Raw genomic sequence first — 15,961 nt, forward strand, 5'->3', positions numbered from 1 at the left:
TCTGTACAGTCACTGACCCATAGCCATTTGTGTGTTACTATATGAAGTCATTCAGTGGGCTTCTTAAAAAGAAGAGCTTACACACTCATGAAACATGCTCTACAGCATTTTAAATATGACAAGAAAGTTCACATGGCATTAACTTCCAAACTAAGCCACTTAAAATTTTCGAATGTTCATCAAAACATTCAAAGGTGTAGTCGCTTCACAAATACAATAAAAGAACTGACAGAATGTATGATGTTCTTCATCCTAACAAAGATAAGAGTGGTGTGGTTCCACACCATACAGTTCCCGAGTGATTTCTACAGACACTAAATCATAGTCGAAAGCACTACACAAAGTGTGAGAGACGTTCAATTCTTATTGGCTGTTGGTTTATGTAGGCAATCAGAAAATCACCAGCCATCAAATACCCATGGTAGTCCTTAAGTCATCCAATAAGTCATACAGCAATTCATTAAAAAATCTGTATTTATGAAACCAATTTTAATTTATATAAAACAAGGTATGAATTATGCCCAGAAATGAAATATTAGTTGGTTTTACAGCTAACTTTACTTCTGGGTGCCTTTATACAAAAGCAAGCACACTAGACATACATTACATGATCTCATGATTGCACAAGAACATTCCCGTGCATACATTTTACATAAAACCTCCACACTTTGTCCTCCATACACTCTCTCGTTCTCTCCACATCACTCACGCAACAAAATGTAATTAAAAATAATATTTTTGATTACTATTATGTCAATAGGCTACTGTAATAAGAGAAAATAAAACTCTGGAAAACAATTTTATGAGCAAAAATCTTCTTGGTTACAGCTTCAAATAATGTCACAAATGAATACTTTAAAAGCTTTAGCTCGGTTTTGTAGTACCAGAAAAGTTATTGTAGGTTTTAGGTAAAAGTTTGCATCTCAAAAATATTGAAAATAATGAACTGAGATTTTTACAGTACTGTTGCAGTATCTATAAAACACTGTATATGGGGTGTGAAACAGAATGAATGAAATTTAGTACTATTTCTTTACATTCATTACGAGTGTGCGTAAAAGAAAGGCTACTGAGAAGGGTTCTGGAATAGAGAGAATCTGGAAGAAGATCAGTTGGAAGATCACAAACAAGATGGAGAGACCAAGTGAAGGATAGTGTAAATCAGAGATAACTACAATGGGAAGAAATGCTGAATGATAAACTGTGTGAGAAAAGAGAAGATTGGAAGAGGCTTTGTGAATGACCTTATAATCAGAAATGTTTCACGAAGGTGGTGGTGATGATGACGATGAAAAAGAAGAAGTTCCTCCAGTACGACAGAAGTAAATGCAATCTGGATTGTTAGTTTTTATTTTTACATGAACTACAACTGCTAATGTTCTAGCATGCTGCCAAAAGTTTTAACAGTTTGTTTTAAGTCTTAGAAGGTGACATTACAGCATTACAGATTGCTCTGCCCTCTTAGTGTTACACCTTACTTGGAGAATTTTTGGGTCAGCGCCAGGATACCATCTCGATAAAGCACAGTCAGACGTGTGTCTCTGAGCGGATGGATGTGTGTGTGTGTGTGTGTGTGTGTGTGTGTGTGTGTGTGTGTGTGTGTGTGTGTTTGTTTGGGGGCGCGCGCACGCGCGAGTGTATTCCTGTCCTTTTTCCCCCCTAAGGTAGGCCTTTCCACTCCCGGGACTGGAATGACTCCTTACCCTCTCCCTTAAAACCCACATCCCTTCCTCTTTCCCTCTCCCTCCCTCTTTCCTGATGAAGCAACCTTGGGTTGCGAAAGCTCGATATTTGTGCGTGTGTTTGTGTGTTTTTTATTGTGTCTATCTACCAGCGCCTTCTCGTTTGGTAAGTCACAGCATCTTTGTTTTTTATATATATTTTTCCCACGTGGAATGTTTCTTTCTAATATATATAAAAACTGCAAAACAAGTTTCTAAGTCACAATTTAAGGCAGTGTAACTAGTCTGTGTAAGAAAACAAGAGACGCATTCAAAAGATGAAAGAATACTGGAGGAAAAGAAGAGAGTAAATTTAGAGGGAATCTACGGTGTCACGGGATCCTCAAATGGTTTTTTTTTTAAAAAAGTGATAAAGCCTCACCTGCGCCCAGCGGTCCCGGTCGCTGCACGTGAGGACCCCCAGGCCGGGCCGCGTCGCCCCCTCGTCCTCGCAGCGCGACACCACCTCCCTCAGCTGCCACTCCCACTCGAGGGGGGTGAGGGGCGTCATGCCGTTGGGGTGCACGCTCTCGCAGCGGTACAGCCGGCCGCAGCGGCAGATCACCACCGCGTGTGACGGGCACCTACCTTCCCGCCCTGCAACACGGTACATTAAAGATCATCACGGGGCACTCGTCAGAGATTACCTCGTAAAGCTCCGAACTACGAAATTATCGAGTGCACTAATTCTGGAAATAAAATGTGACAAAAACGATGAAATGTGAACTTCTCCCAGCATACCGACTGTCGAAATAACTCGATAACAATACAGCACGTGACACCCTCGACCACTGCCGATATTTCGTCAAGTGTTTCACTTTTGTTTTAAGGGAACAAATTAAATGACAGATTGCCCTGCATGACAACTTAAACCCTCACTGGGTGGTGCAACAAAAACTGGGAAGCAGAAGGTTGCACGGAAAATGACAACACACCATAAACAACCGATGCAACCACACAACTGAAGATAACTAATGCCAGATGTTACCTGTGGTAAATGATTTTCAACAACACATTGGAATAAATTTAATTACGATTAAAAATTAGTCTTGACCATGAAGTACAAGATAATTTATTAGTGATAACTAGTTTCAATCAATGTTGTTGTTGTTGTTGTTGTTGTTGTGGTCTTCAGTCCTGAGACTGGTTTGATGCAGCTCTCCAAGCTACTCTATCCTGTGCAAGCTTCTTCATCTCCCAGTACTTATTGCAACCTACATCCTTCTGAATCTGCTTAGTGTATTCATCTCTTGGTCTCCCTCTACGATTTTTACCCTCCTCGCTGCCCTCCAATACTAAATTGTTGATCCCTTGATGCCTCAGAACATGTCCTACCAACCAATCCCTTCTTCTCGTCAAGCACAAACTCCTCTTCTCCCCAGTCCTATTCAATACTTCCTCATTAGTTATGTGATCTACCCATCTAATCTTCAGCATTATTCTGCAGCACCACATTTCGAAAGCTTCTATTCTCTTCTCACCCAAACTATTTATTGTCCATGTTTCACTTCCATACACTCCATACAAATACTTTCAGAAACAACTTCCTGACACTTAAATCTAAACTCTATGTTAACAGATTTCTCTTCTTCAGAAACACTTTCCTTGCCATTGCCAGTCTACATTTTATATCCTCTCTACTTCGACCATCGTCAGTTATTTTGCTCCCCAAATAGCAAAACTCCTTTACTACTTTAAGTGTCTCATTTCCTAATCTAATTCCCTCAGCATCACCCGACTTGATTCGACTACATTCCATTATCCTCGGTTTGCTTTTGTTGATGTTCATCTTATACCCCCCTTTCAAGACACTGTCCATTCCATTCTACTGCTCTTCCAAGGCCTTTGCTGTCTCGGACAGAATTACAATGTCATCGGTGAACCTCAAAGTTTTTATTTCTTATCCATGGATTTTAATACCTACTAGGAATTTTTCTTTTGTTTCCTTCACTGCTTGCTCAATATACAGGCTGAATAACATCGGGGAGAGGCTACAACCCTGTCTCACTCCCTTCCCAACCACTGCTTCCCTTTCGTGCCCCTCGACTCTTATAACTGCCATCTGGTTTCCGTACAAATTGTAAATAGCCTTTCACTCCCTGCATTTTATCCCTGCCACCTTTAGAATTTTGAAAGTATTCCAGTCAACATTGTCAAAAGCTTTCTCTAAGTCTACAAATGCTAGAAACGTAGGTTTGCCCTTCCTTAATCTAGCTTCTAAGATAAGTCGTAGGGTCAGTATTGCCTCATGTGTTCCAATTTTTCTACGGAATCCAAATTGATCTTCCCTGAGGTCGGCTTCTACCAGTTTTTCCATTCGTCTGTAAAGAATTCCCATTAGTATTTTGTAGCTGTGAGTTATTAAACTGATAGTTCGGTAATTTTCACATCTGTCAACACCTGCTTTCTTTGGGATTGAAATTATTATATTCTTCTTGAAGTCTGAGGGAATTTCACCTGTCTCATACATCTTGCTCACCAGATGGTAGAGTTTTGTCTGGACTGGCTCTCCCAAGGCTGTCAGTAGATCTAGTGGAATGTTGTCTACTGCCGGGGCCTTGTTTCAATTCAGGTCTTTCAGTGTTCTGTCAAACTCTTTGAATCAATACAGATCTCAATTGTTAAGTTTTAATGGTCACTTGTTGACAAACTGCCTGTCGGTTTTTGACTCAGGTTCTTTGGCTGACATTTATCTGACTATTTTTCCGACATTTCGCCAGCACAATTGGCTGGCATTGTCAAAGTTTCACCCTCCATTGCTGGCGGTGTGAACCACAGCTGTGCTCGTGGCCGCGGACTATGGCGCGCCAATATCTGAGGGTTTCTCTGTGGTCATTCTCATGTAGTTCTCCTCTTGCTTCCCACAATGGTCGTTTCCTGCAGCACAGAAATCCTGAATCCATTTACCTTGAGGCTTTCTTCTTTCTTGTTGAAGCTATTGCCATGTTTGTGTATTTCTATAGCTTTTCTTAACAAGCAGATGTGATAACTCTTCTCTACAGCCAGAAATTCTGTGTCGGTGAATTTTGCTGTATGGTCAGCTTCACAAAGTTCACGCTCCGCCACGGGCTATTTCTCCACTTGCCCCATCCTGGAATGTCGTTTATGTTATGCGGTCCCGCTGACGATTAATTGTCCATTCAAACTTTTCTGCACTTGCACGGTATGCTGTATATTCCCGACATTGCAAGTGGGTGCCTTTTCTTCTTTTCCAATCTGAGATACTCTCTGATCTTCTTTGTCAGTTTGTAAATAGTCTTTATACTGTGTTTGCGCAATATGCAGCTGATCGTGTCTCTAACTCTGGGAATGTACGGCAGAAAGGTCGTACCCGACATTTCTTTCCCCGATGAGTCACTTCGCGGAATGCTTGACGCTGTTGTCTGTGGCACCTCAGAACAGTTTCTAAGTGTTGCTTTTCACATCTGAGGTGCTGGGGCTCACACATTTGTTTTGCTCATATTGACTGAATGATTGATTTTAACAAGAGAGCTAAAACAGCTTAGGCCTAACCCGCCACTGCCTGCACCGAAACTAGGTTTATTGTGCGGTATTGCTCCCTGTATATCTAATAAAGCCAATCATTGCCCTTAAATAATGCAAGGAGTCTGATTACGTAGACTCTCCCAGCGTAGTAAGTCTTGAAAGTCTCTTCGGGTTTGCTGCCAGATCCTAAAATCAACTTGACTCAATATTTTGGTGACACAACTGGTCGCCATCTTCAAGAAAATGCTGCTTCTGCTGATGAGTCCCGCTGAGAACTGACGCCAGGCTGCAAATCGACGTCCTATATAGGCCGCCGTTCAGTACACGGCGCACACGCCGCCCATCACGGTTTCTGCCTTCCAAGACAGGGAGGTGGCCCCGCCCTTAGTGGAACACTGCTGGCAACGATATATCGCAATCAAGGCCGCATCGGAGAAGTTCAATTTTGATGCGGGACAACACAGAATTCCAAGTCTTGCTAAGAGGAAACCAATTGGCTCTGTTGATTAAATTATCTGCCAACCTAATTTCATTCGCCTCTTTATAGCCACTGTTCCAAAAACCGGAAATGTTGGCAACTACCACAGTTTCATCAAATTTCATACTGTGTCCCTCATTTAGGCAGTGTTCTGCTACTGCCGATTTTTCCGGCTGTTGTAGCCTCATATGATGGCGATGTTCCACACACCCGTCATGCACTGTGCGAATCGAACGGCCAATGTACGCTTTCCCACACTGACATAGAATAAAGATTGGACGAATTTTAAGGAATTTTAACATTGAGAGTGTGTTCCATCCATCTTCTAAGATTAGGGGTCTGCTCGGCTCTGTGAAAAATGATTTAGGGCTTAGGAAACCCAGTGTGTGACCTCGGTCCAATATCCTATGTGCTGTTTCCTAAGCCAGTTCCGTAGTTCTAATTTGATCATAGCCTTGGTGATTGTCAAGACAGGTTCCGGTCCAATAAATGGAGTTTTTGCCCCCATCCTAGCCGATCTATGGGCTTGTTCATTGCCACAGATTCCCGAGTGGCCAGGGACCCACACTAGGTACACCCTATTGCTTCCTCCTAGCTCCACCAGAGCCCTGTGGCAATCTGCAACAATCTTAGATCTTGTTGCAGGAGCTGCCAATGATTTCAGGGCTGCCTGGCTGTCTGAATAGATGTAGATGCTAGGTCATTGTAGCACCTGCTCATATTCTCCTCCACACATGCCCTGATTGCAGTAATTTCGGCTTGGAATACAGAGGCCAGTTTCCCTAGAGAGATGCTGCTCTCCAGTCTTGGCTGAAGCCCGTACAACCCTGCCCCAACTCCTTGATCTGTTTTCGACCCATCGGTAAACCAAATGCTGTCCCCCGTACGGTGTCGAACTGTTTTCTCCCACTGCTCCCTACTTCCAATTATTATGTCGTAAGGTTGCTTATATTAATCGTGCCTCTTTTCTGGCTCAGGTGGTGCACAAACTGTCAAGTCACCACCCGAGCCAGAAAAGTGGCACAATTAATACAGTTGTAATGCGAGCAAGACAAATATGTAAGCCTCGGCACTTCAGATGCAAAATGCAATGCTCGGAATGTGTTCTGAGGTGCAATGGCTACTCCACAAGTTATGTCAGAAGTACAACAGGGTGAAAGTCTGAGATCGGGAGAGGAGAAAAGGGAACCACTCGCACTGTCGGGAATATACCCCGTACCGTGCATATGCGGAAAAGTTTGTGTCGGAATGACTGAATGAGCAACCGACACCAGGATCACAGAACATTAGCAACATTGCAGACTAGGGCAGCTGAAAAAATCGACTGTGGCAGAGCACGCACTGTGTGAAACCGACCGAATAGTGAAATTCGCCAGAACGCAAGTTCTGGCCGTAGAGATGAGCTATCACATCTGCTCGTTCAGAGAAGCTATAGAAATACACAAACACGAAAATCGCTTTGACAAGAAAAAGGTAAACAGATCTGGGATTCCCGTGCTGCAGCGAATGACCATTGCAGATATCAAGAGGAGAATTGCACTGAAAATGACCACTGAGAAGCCCTCAGATGTTGGCGCACCAGGTACTAGAGTTGTGGCGATTCGTGAATGAGTCGTTCGTTTGAACGACTCTAAATAAAGAATCATAAGAATCGAATCTTAATACGGACAAAACGTCGTTCAAAGAATCGTAAGAACAATTGCGTGTTTCAGAGTCGTGACGATTCCAAGTTCCAACGATTCATCGATTCTTAGTACGCTATGCTTCGAAGGCAACTTCCCGAATCATGCCGAGTCGTGCCGAATGATTACGACTGCCAGATGGCAGTCAAGTGGAGGAAGCATGTGAACAAAGGAAGCTCGGAACGAACAAACGAAGTTCTTGGGCCGTAATATTACTCGTGAAAACCAAGCTGACATTTGGCGGTGGCTGACGGGAACGAGCGTAATGTCATTTCCCATTTACTATCGCTACCATCAGCCACCACGCCGACGTCCGCTTAGTTTGTGCGAGTAATACACGAACTAGTGATGACAGAAATGATATACAGCGAGTACACAGCTCACAATACACACGATTAAAATCAAGAAATCCAAGTATGATGAATAAATACGTACCTCTTATTTGTTGCACATGCAATTCAAAACACACACACCTTCTTTACACACGAGCAATAGCACATGGATTATGTACTATATTTCGCGTATCTCGAAAACGGCCCTAACGATTTGGATGAGATTTTGTGTTTAGATTGGTTTTTGCTTTTTGAGTTCACCTACATAGTTTTAGTTGTTACTATAAAACAGATGCCTGTAGTTAGATACGTTCAAGCCACACAACCAAACTGGCATACCACATAATTTTGCACCACCTTTCGAAGAAATCGACTCCTCTTTCCTGGCATACTGAAATAAAACAATAGATGCAATCAAATCAAATGTGACCTTTCATCAATTAAGGCATAACACGAATAAATCGAAAATCACACTTGTAATGTCATATGCACATTTACTCATAAATGAGCTATTTCTGGCATATATTATCATGACACAGTTCAATTCTAACCCCACTGACAATTTCCGACATGTCCTGCCATCTGCGAGTAAGATGTAGAACTTTTTGCATTCCGTAAGATTGGTTGGTTGGTTGTTTTGGGGAAGGAGACCAGACAGCAAGGTGATCGGTCTCATCGAAATAGGGAAGGACGGGGAAGGAAGTCGGCTGTGCCCTTTGAAAGGAACCATCCCGGCATTTGCCTGGAGTGATTTAGGGAAATCACGGAAAACCTAAATCAGGATGGCCGGACGCGGGATTGAATCGTCGTCCTCCCAAAATTCCGTAAGAATCGTGCCATCGCAGACTAGAATGAATTGTGAAAGAATCATGAACGGCTCGTAGGAATTGATTCACAATGTGAGACTGAATCGTAGGAATCGAATCGGGAAAAAGAATCGTGTTGCCCAACTCTACCAGGTACATATAGTCTGTGGCCACGAGCTCAGCTCTGATCCACACTACCAGAAATGGGGGGGGGGGGGGGGGGGTTGAAGCTTTGACAATGCCAGCCACTCGTGCTGGCAAAATGTTGGAAAAATCGTCACACAAGCATTGGCTAAAGAACCTGAGACAGACGGCAACAGCCAGTCTGTCGATACAGATCTCTTTCACTAATCTGTGGAGGCACTGAGTGGAGCCAAGCTGTATACCCAGATGGCACATTTGTGAACTGCTGTCAACTAATGTGTCCTTCGGCACACAGTTCGGCTCTGCACAGATTACTGAAGCAGATGCATTACGGTCTAGACTACACCTGTATTGACTGAAACTGGTCACCACTAATAAACTGTCAACTACCGTGCGATCGAGACCGTTTTTCTTGTTATTATCTATGGCGTTAGAAAATATTTCCTGTTACACCAATGTCACACTGCCCAACAGATGTTAGGTGAATATACAGGGTGTCCGAAAAGACTTTCCCTGCTTACATAAATTGATAACTCAGGCTAGAAGTAAGATACAAATATGAAACTTGTGTCGCATTGTTTACAACTATCAAAGTTTTTTTTTTCTGTTTTAGGTTCGCAGTAAGTAAGTAGTGGATGAGGTGCAGTCCCCAAGAAGCCATGTTAACCAAGCAGGAGAAGGCACAGTGTGTCTTGTGGTAGGTTGGTTGGTTGTTTTCGGGGAAGGAGACCAGACAGAGAGGTCATCGGTCTCATCGGATTAGGGAAGGACGGGGAAGGAAGTCGGCCGTGCCCTTTGAAAGGAACCATCCCGGCATTTGCCTGGAACGATTTAGGGAAATCACGGAAAACCTAAATCAGGATGGCCGGACGCGGGATTGAACCGTCGTCCTCCCGAATGCGAGTCCTGTGTTCCTGTGGTAGGCCTACCATGAGACACGATCACCAACCACAGTGCAGGCACTCTTCCAGACAACATTTGGAAGGAATCCACCTGATGTCAAGAACATTAAAGCCTGGTATGAGAACGATAAGAACACAGGATTGGTTGCTGACCTTCCGTGGTCTGGTCGACCGAGAACCTCAGCAGATGGTAAGGCAGTCTTGTCTGCGAAGTCCGAAGAAATCGGTGGGTAGGGCCTCAAGTGAATTACAGATGCCAAAAAGCTCTCTCCGTGACATTTTACACAAACGTTTATTGTTTCGTGCATACAAAGTGCAAATCGTTCAGGCCTCATTGCCCAATGACAGTACACGTCGATATGACTGCAGTCGAAATGCTGTCACGTATTGAGGACGATGACGGGTATCTCAGACGAACTGCCTTTTCCGACGAAGCGACCTTTTTTGTCAGTGGAGTAGTGAATCGGCATAATGTGCACATTTTGGGTTCACAACCCCCTGGCGAGGTCACGGAGTGCACCAGAGGCAGTCCAAAGGTGAATGTTTGGTGCACGCTACTAAGCGATCGAAATATCGGGCCATTCTTCTTCGCTGAGGCTACCGTCACATCTGCAGTGTATCTGGACATGTTGCAACTGTATGCTGTTCCTCAGCTGCTTCAGTATCACCCCAATGTCTCGTTTCAGCAAGATGGTGCACCACCTCATTGTGGTTTGGACATCCGTGCTTATCTCGATATGACCTTTCCTGTGCGACGGATTGGTCGTGATGGGCCAACGGTTTGGCCTCCACGCTCTCCTAACATAACCCCATTAGACTTTTTTTTATGGGGTTATGTCGAGGACAAGGTCGACCAAACACGTGTACCAGATCTTGAAACCCTGCAGCAACAGATAACCACAGTCGTTGAATCAATCCCTCCAGTGATTTTGGCTAATGTGTGGACGGAAATTGAATATCGCTTAGATGTGCTACGTGCTACCGAGGGTGCTCATGTGGAAGTTTCCTGATGTGTGAAAAAAACTTTGATAGTTTGTAAACAATTAGACACCAGTTTCATATTTGTATCTTACTTCTAGCCTGAGTTATCAATTTATGTAATCAGGGAAAGACTTTTCGGACATCCTGTAGATAAGTTTGTTTCTGATGTATTTTATTAAATATGTATTAAACTATTAAAAGGATTTGTGTGGTTTTCTGTTTTAGAGCATAAGTTCATGATGACATGGCCTGCTGTTTTTCTGTGGATGTGGTGGTATTGTTGTCATTGTTGTTGTTGTTGTTGGTTTGTTTGTTTGTTTTGATTTCTGAAAATGTTATGCTGCTGCTGAGACTAAGATAACAGACGTGATCTGATATTGTGCATTGCTATCACTGTTATCTACTGTAGTAAAATGGTGATGAAGGAGTGCTGGAATTTTAACTGAGAGGAATATTTACTTTATCCACAAACATTTTTTAAAATAGAGGTACAGTCTGTAGTGGGATGATCAGCTCGACTGGCAGAGTCCAGCCCTTCTGTCCACTGTGCCATTGGCAGGGTGAGCTGAGACGGGTCCATAGCCTCAGCTGTTACTTACCCTCGGGAAAATACCCCAAGTACTCATTTTGACTGCACACATCCTGGAGGGATTGGAATGAGAATAAATTCCCACCACTGCCCAGTTTAAAACCTGGGAGTTCCAGGACCGGAGGCTAGTACTCTGCCCACTGGGCCACTGCACCCACCCTTTTTGAAAGTACCTCAAGATATTTGAAGAAAATACAGGGTGTTCAAAAAGTCTCTCTGCAGTGCTGTATGATTGTTAGCCTGCCTGGGTTACTCTCCTTCAAGTGGACTCTCCCAACATTCCACTGTTTCGTTTATCTCAGCCAGCATCAGTAGTACATCTACATCTACATTTATACTCCGCAAGCCACCCCATGGTGTGTAGCGGAGGGCACTTTACGTGCCACTGTCATTACCTCCCTTTCCTGTTCCAGTCGCATATGGTCCGCGGGAAGGACGACTGCCGGAAAGCCTCCGTGTGCACTCGAATCTCTCTAATTTTACATTCGTGATCTCCTTGGGAGGTATAAGTAGGGGGAAGCAATATATTCGATACCTCATCCAGAAACCCACCCTCTCGAAACCTGTACAGCAATCTACACTGCGATGCAGAGTGCCTCTCTTGCAGAGTCTGCCACTTGAGTTTGCTAAACATCTCCATAATGCTATCACACTTACCAAATAACCCTGTGACGAAACGCGCTGCTCTTCTTTGGATCTTCTCTATCTCCTCTGTCAACCCGACCTGGTACGGACCCCACACTGATGAGCAGTACTCAAGTATAGGTTGAACGAGTGTTTTGTAAGCCACCTACTTTGTTGATGGACTACATTTTCTAAGGACTCTCCCAATGAATCTCAACCTGGCACCCGCCTTACCAACAATTAATTTTATATGATCATTCCACTTCAAATCGTTCCGCACGCATACTCCCAGATATTTTACGGAAGTAACTGCTACCATTGTTTGTTCCGCTAGTATCGCTGGTGTGTGTTGGTATGTGTTGACGTGAACGTTTAAGTTTAGTTCCTTTGTTCGTTTGTTTTGTTTTTGACACTTTTAAAATGCTAACGACTGAAGAACGTGTGTTTTTAGTCGAACAACTGTTCAAAGCTGGCAGTAAATATACAGTTTCAGTTCATCAAACATTTAATTCAGTTTTCCCAGAGACAACATTCCCACATCGCAATACTGTGTGATATTTGATTAACAAATTTCAAAGTATGGGATTTCAGTGACAGATGCACTGAGAAGTGGTCGCCCTAGCATTTAGTCTGACGATAAACTACTCGATATTTCCAATAAAATGTCCACGAGTTCGAACAAGTCAGTGAAAAAACTCGCACAGGAAATCGATATTAGCATTGGAACGGCCCACACAGCTGTAAGGAAAAAATTAGAACCTCTCCCATACAAAGTGACAGCTGTGCAAGAACTGAAAAATACTGATCGTGCCGAGAGACTTATTACTGTCAATGTTTCAAAACTTTTGTTCAACAAAATGGAAGGGATATTCTTAATGAAAGGTTTTTCACTGATGAGGCATGGCTTCATTTATCTGGGTACATGAACTCGCAAAATTGTCGTACGTGGAGTACTGCAAATCCATTGTGGATTCATGAGGAACCACTTCATTATATGAAAATAGGAGTTTGGATTGCAATTCCTAGACATCAGATTGTGGGTCCCATATTTTTCAACAATACAATACATGCACAACGATACTGCAGTGATATTCTGTACCCATTCATAGGAGAACTTGTGCTAAGTGATATACTGAATGGTTATTTTCAACAAGATGGTGCAACCGTGCATACAGCTCGTGTTTCAGTGTCACTGCTTGCTCATGTTTTTGGTGATCGCATAATTTCACAGGGACTTTGGCCTCCACGATCGCCTAACCTAACACCACCTGACTTTTTCTTCTGGGGAGCAGCAAAAGCAACTGTTTATAAAAACTGTCAAAAATCCACCGATGAACTGAAAGTGCAATATCCACTTTCACCGCTTCTGTTACAGAAGAAATGTTACAGCTTGTGTTTAGAAACATGGTTAGATGAATTGAATTGTGTATTCAACAACAGGGGGGACACTTTCAACATTTTATGTGAAAATTTGTAAGTAAAAAATGAATATTCAATAAATTAATAACTTGTATTTCACTGAGTTTCATTTCGGTATATTCACTGCAGAATACGGCACATGCGGCTAACAATCATACGGCATTGCGGAGAGACTTTCTGAACACCCCGTATCATTAAAAATACACTGAAATATCTTCAAGAAAATATAAAATGATTAATGCTACATGATATCAGGAATCAACTTAATGGAGTGCTATCTGTGGATGTTAAAATATTTTATCTTCTATGGATATCACCATGATTTTGTTTTTATCTATTCACTTGGTTCACAGGCTTGTAATGTTTTTGTTTTGTAACGCAGATATTCCAGTTACTATGGCTTTATGAATCAATTGTCATTCTTTCTTGGTAGTTCACTGTTGCTATTTGAATTTTCATATTGTAATTTTGTCATTTGGACATAGTGGCTAGAGCTGTGGATGCTAGAAAATGGAGTGGCAAGTGGAGAAAGCGGACAATTTCCAATTTTGAAAATTAGTGACTCTCCACATTCTGGAAGACCTTCGGCGTTTGATGAAGATCTTTTAAACATGTTAATCCATGATTATCGACATCAGTGTACTCGAGAACTGGCATTTGTGATGAACTGCGATCATTCCACTGTTGTGCAACATTTGCAAATGAAAGGGAAGGTTCAAAATTCGGGGGTACAGGTACTGCGTGCTCTAAGCCAAAATCACAGAAATCAGCGAGTCACTGTACGTGTATCTCTGCTTGCTCGTCATCAATTACCGTATTTACTCTAATCTAAGCCGCACTCAAATCTAAGCCGCACCTGAAAAATGAGACTCGAAATCAGGGGAAAAAAATTTTCCCGAATCTACGCCGCACCAGAAATTTGAGACTCGAAATTCAATGGGAGAGAAAAGTTTTAGGCCGCATCTCCAAATCGAGTCGTAAGCTTAGCTGTTAAGCTTTACCAGGTAGCCATTGCTACGCGTCAGGCGTTCTGTCCGTATTTATGCGGGTACCCTTCCTTTTTCACGTGCTTCGTCTGGTTTGAATTGATTGCTTATTTTTCTTTGATCTGATAAGCGCAGTTTTCTTTGCATTGTTTGTCGCATTCTGATAGTGCGTGTTTACGGCCTGTCGCCGCTTGCGGCATGGCTTGCTTTTGTGAGCGCTACCGCCACTTACAATTTAAAAAAGAGGAATCGTCTCATTAGTGAAACAATGGCAAGAGACTGCTATTTGTTGTTACTTACACTGCTGCTTTCTTTGATAATGATCAACAAGAACCAAATGATAAACTGCATATGATAGAAGATGTTCTGAGTGAGAGTTTAGCGAAAATTTTTGAAAATCTTTGCAGGCGCCTCTTTAGTACTTTACATTCTGCACAGAAATTAGTCATCTTAGATTTAAAAATCTAGTCAATTGCAGTGCTTCATTTCTAACACTATTAGGCATAAGAATAATACCAATATAAACATGACCTGATATGTATATTCTTCCACGTTTGCTGTAGTCTCGCTCTAGTTTCGTAGTTTATTAGGCAGACAGGATTTAATTGAGATAGCAGCAAACACGAAACTATACATGGCAAAGTGTTTATATTCGTATTATTCTTATGGTGAAGAGAATACTGCATGTGATTCACAATTCACAAAAGTTCCTATTAGCAACTATCTCTTTTTGCAGGTAGGAAAAAATTCAGAACGTAGAGTTGGCCATATTGACAAGTAGAGTTGGCCATATTGACAAATATCCCTAACAGTCTTGCCAGTCGGATTTTCGTAGTATATTGAAATGCTGCTACATTCGAAGATGAACAATACGGAATTTGTATTTACTTCGTTTGATAATGTATGAAAATGCAGTGGTCGAAAGTCGGGGCAGAGAAAAAAGCTCGTCTTCCACCTTTTTTTTTTAAATTTATTTACTGACGCAGAGGATTTGGTGCCAGTATTTATCTTTGTGCCTACAAAGCATGCCAGGGGTAGCGCTACATATATTCGACGGCAGAAGTTAGTTGTGGCGGCATCCACCAACATTTTTCAAAACTTTGCTTTGCACTCGATTCTAAGCCGCAGGCGGTATTTTGGATTACAAAAACCGGAAAAAAAGTGCGGCTTAGATTCGAGTAAATACGGTACCTCGTGAACAACACTGGCCGTTCCTATTCTGTATCATTACTGGTGACAAGGAATGGAGTCTTTATGTTACCATAAGAAAAGAAAGGAACAGTTGAGCCCGAAAAAAAGTAACAACTCTCTGAACAAAGACCTGTGAATATCCACAAAAGATAATGTTATATTTCTGGTGGAATAGCAAATGTGACACACTACGAATTGCTTCTCAGAGGTGTAATATATCATGGCTGACATTTACTGTAAACAACTGAGATGTCTCGTAGATGCAATCCGAGAACGACGACCAGGAAGGCCGTGTGAAGTGATGCCACTCCATGACAATGCGCACCCACAGTCTGCTAGACTACAAAAAACACTATACAGTTGGGTTGGGAAGTCTTTGCGCAGCCACCTTATTCACCTGATCTTGCACACTCAGATTTTCACCTTTTCCACTCTCTCTCGAACATCCTTCAAGGAACTTCCTCTCCAGATGAAAATGCACTCCAAACACAGCTCAACAAGCTCACTGCCTCAAAACCGTATGATTTCTACAGTTGCAGAATAAAAAAGTTACCACAGTGTTGGCGGACTGTTGTAAATAGTGAAGGAAAAAAGAGAGAAATATGAGAATGTACATCGTT

General features: G+C 42.5%; 1 protein-coding gene across 3 annotated transcripts in view; it reads right to left on the bottom strand.

Annotated features, from left to right (window-relative positions):
• Positions 1 to 15,961, bottom strand: part of LOC126108811 (peroxisomal carnitine O-octanoyltransferase) — a 234,135-nt gene that overhangs the window by 114,758 nt on the left and 103,416 nt on the right. For all 3 annotated transcript variants that reach the window (XM_049914177.1, XM_049914175.1, XM_049914176.1), the window contains exon 6: positions 2,104 to 2,318. In XM_049914177.1, the coding sequence (XP_049770134.1) occupies positions 2,104 to 2,318 (215 nt within the window). The remainder of the gene's footprint in view (positions 1 to 2,103; positions 2,319 to 15,961) is intronic.

The sequence above is a fragment of the Schistocerca cancellata genome, chromosome 11, assembly GCF_023864275.1.
Source record: "Schistocerca cancellata isolate TAMUIC-IGC-003103 chromosome 11, iqSchCanc2.1, whole genome shotgun sequence".
NCBI classification, from domain to species: domain Eukaryota; kingdom Metazoa; phylum Arthropoda; class Insecta; order Orthoptera; family Acrididae; genus Schistocerca; species Schistocerca cancellata.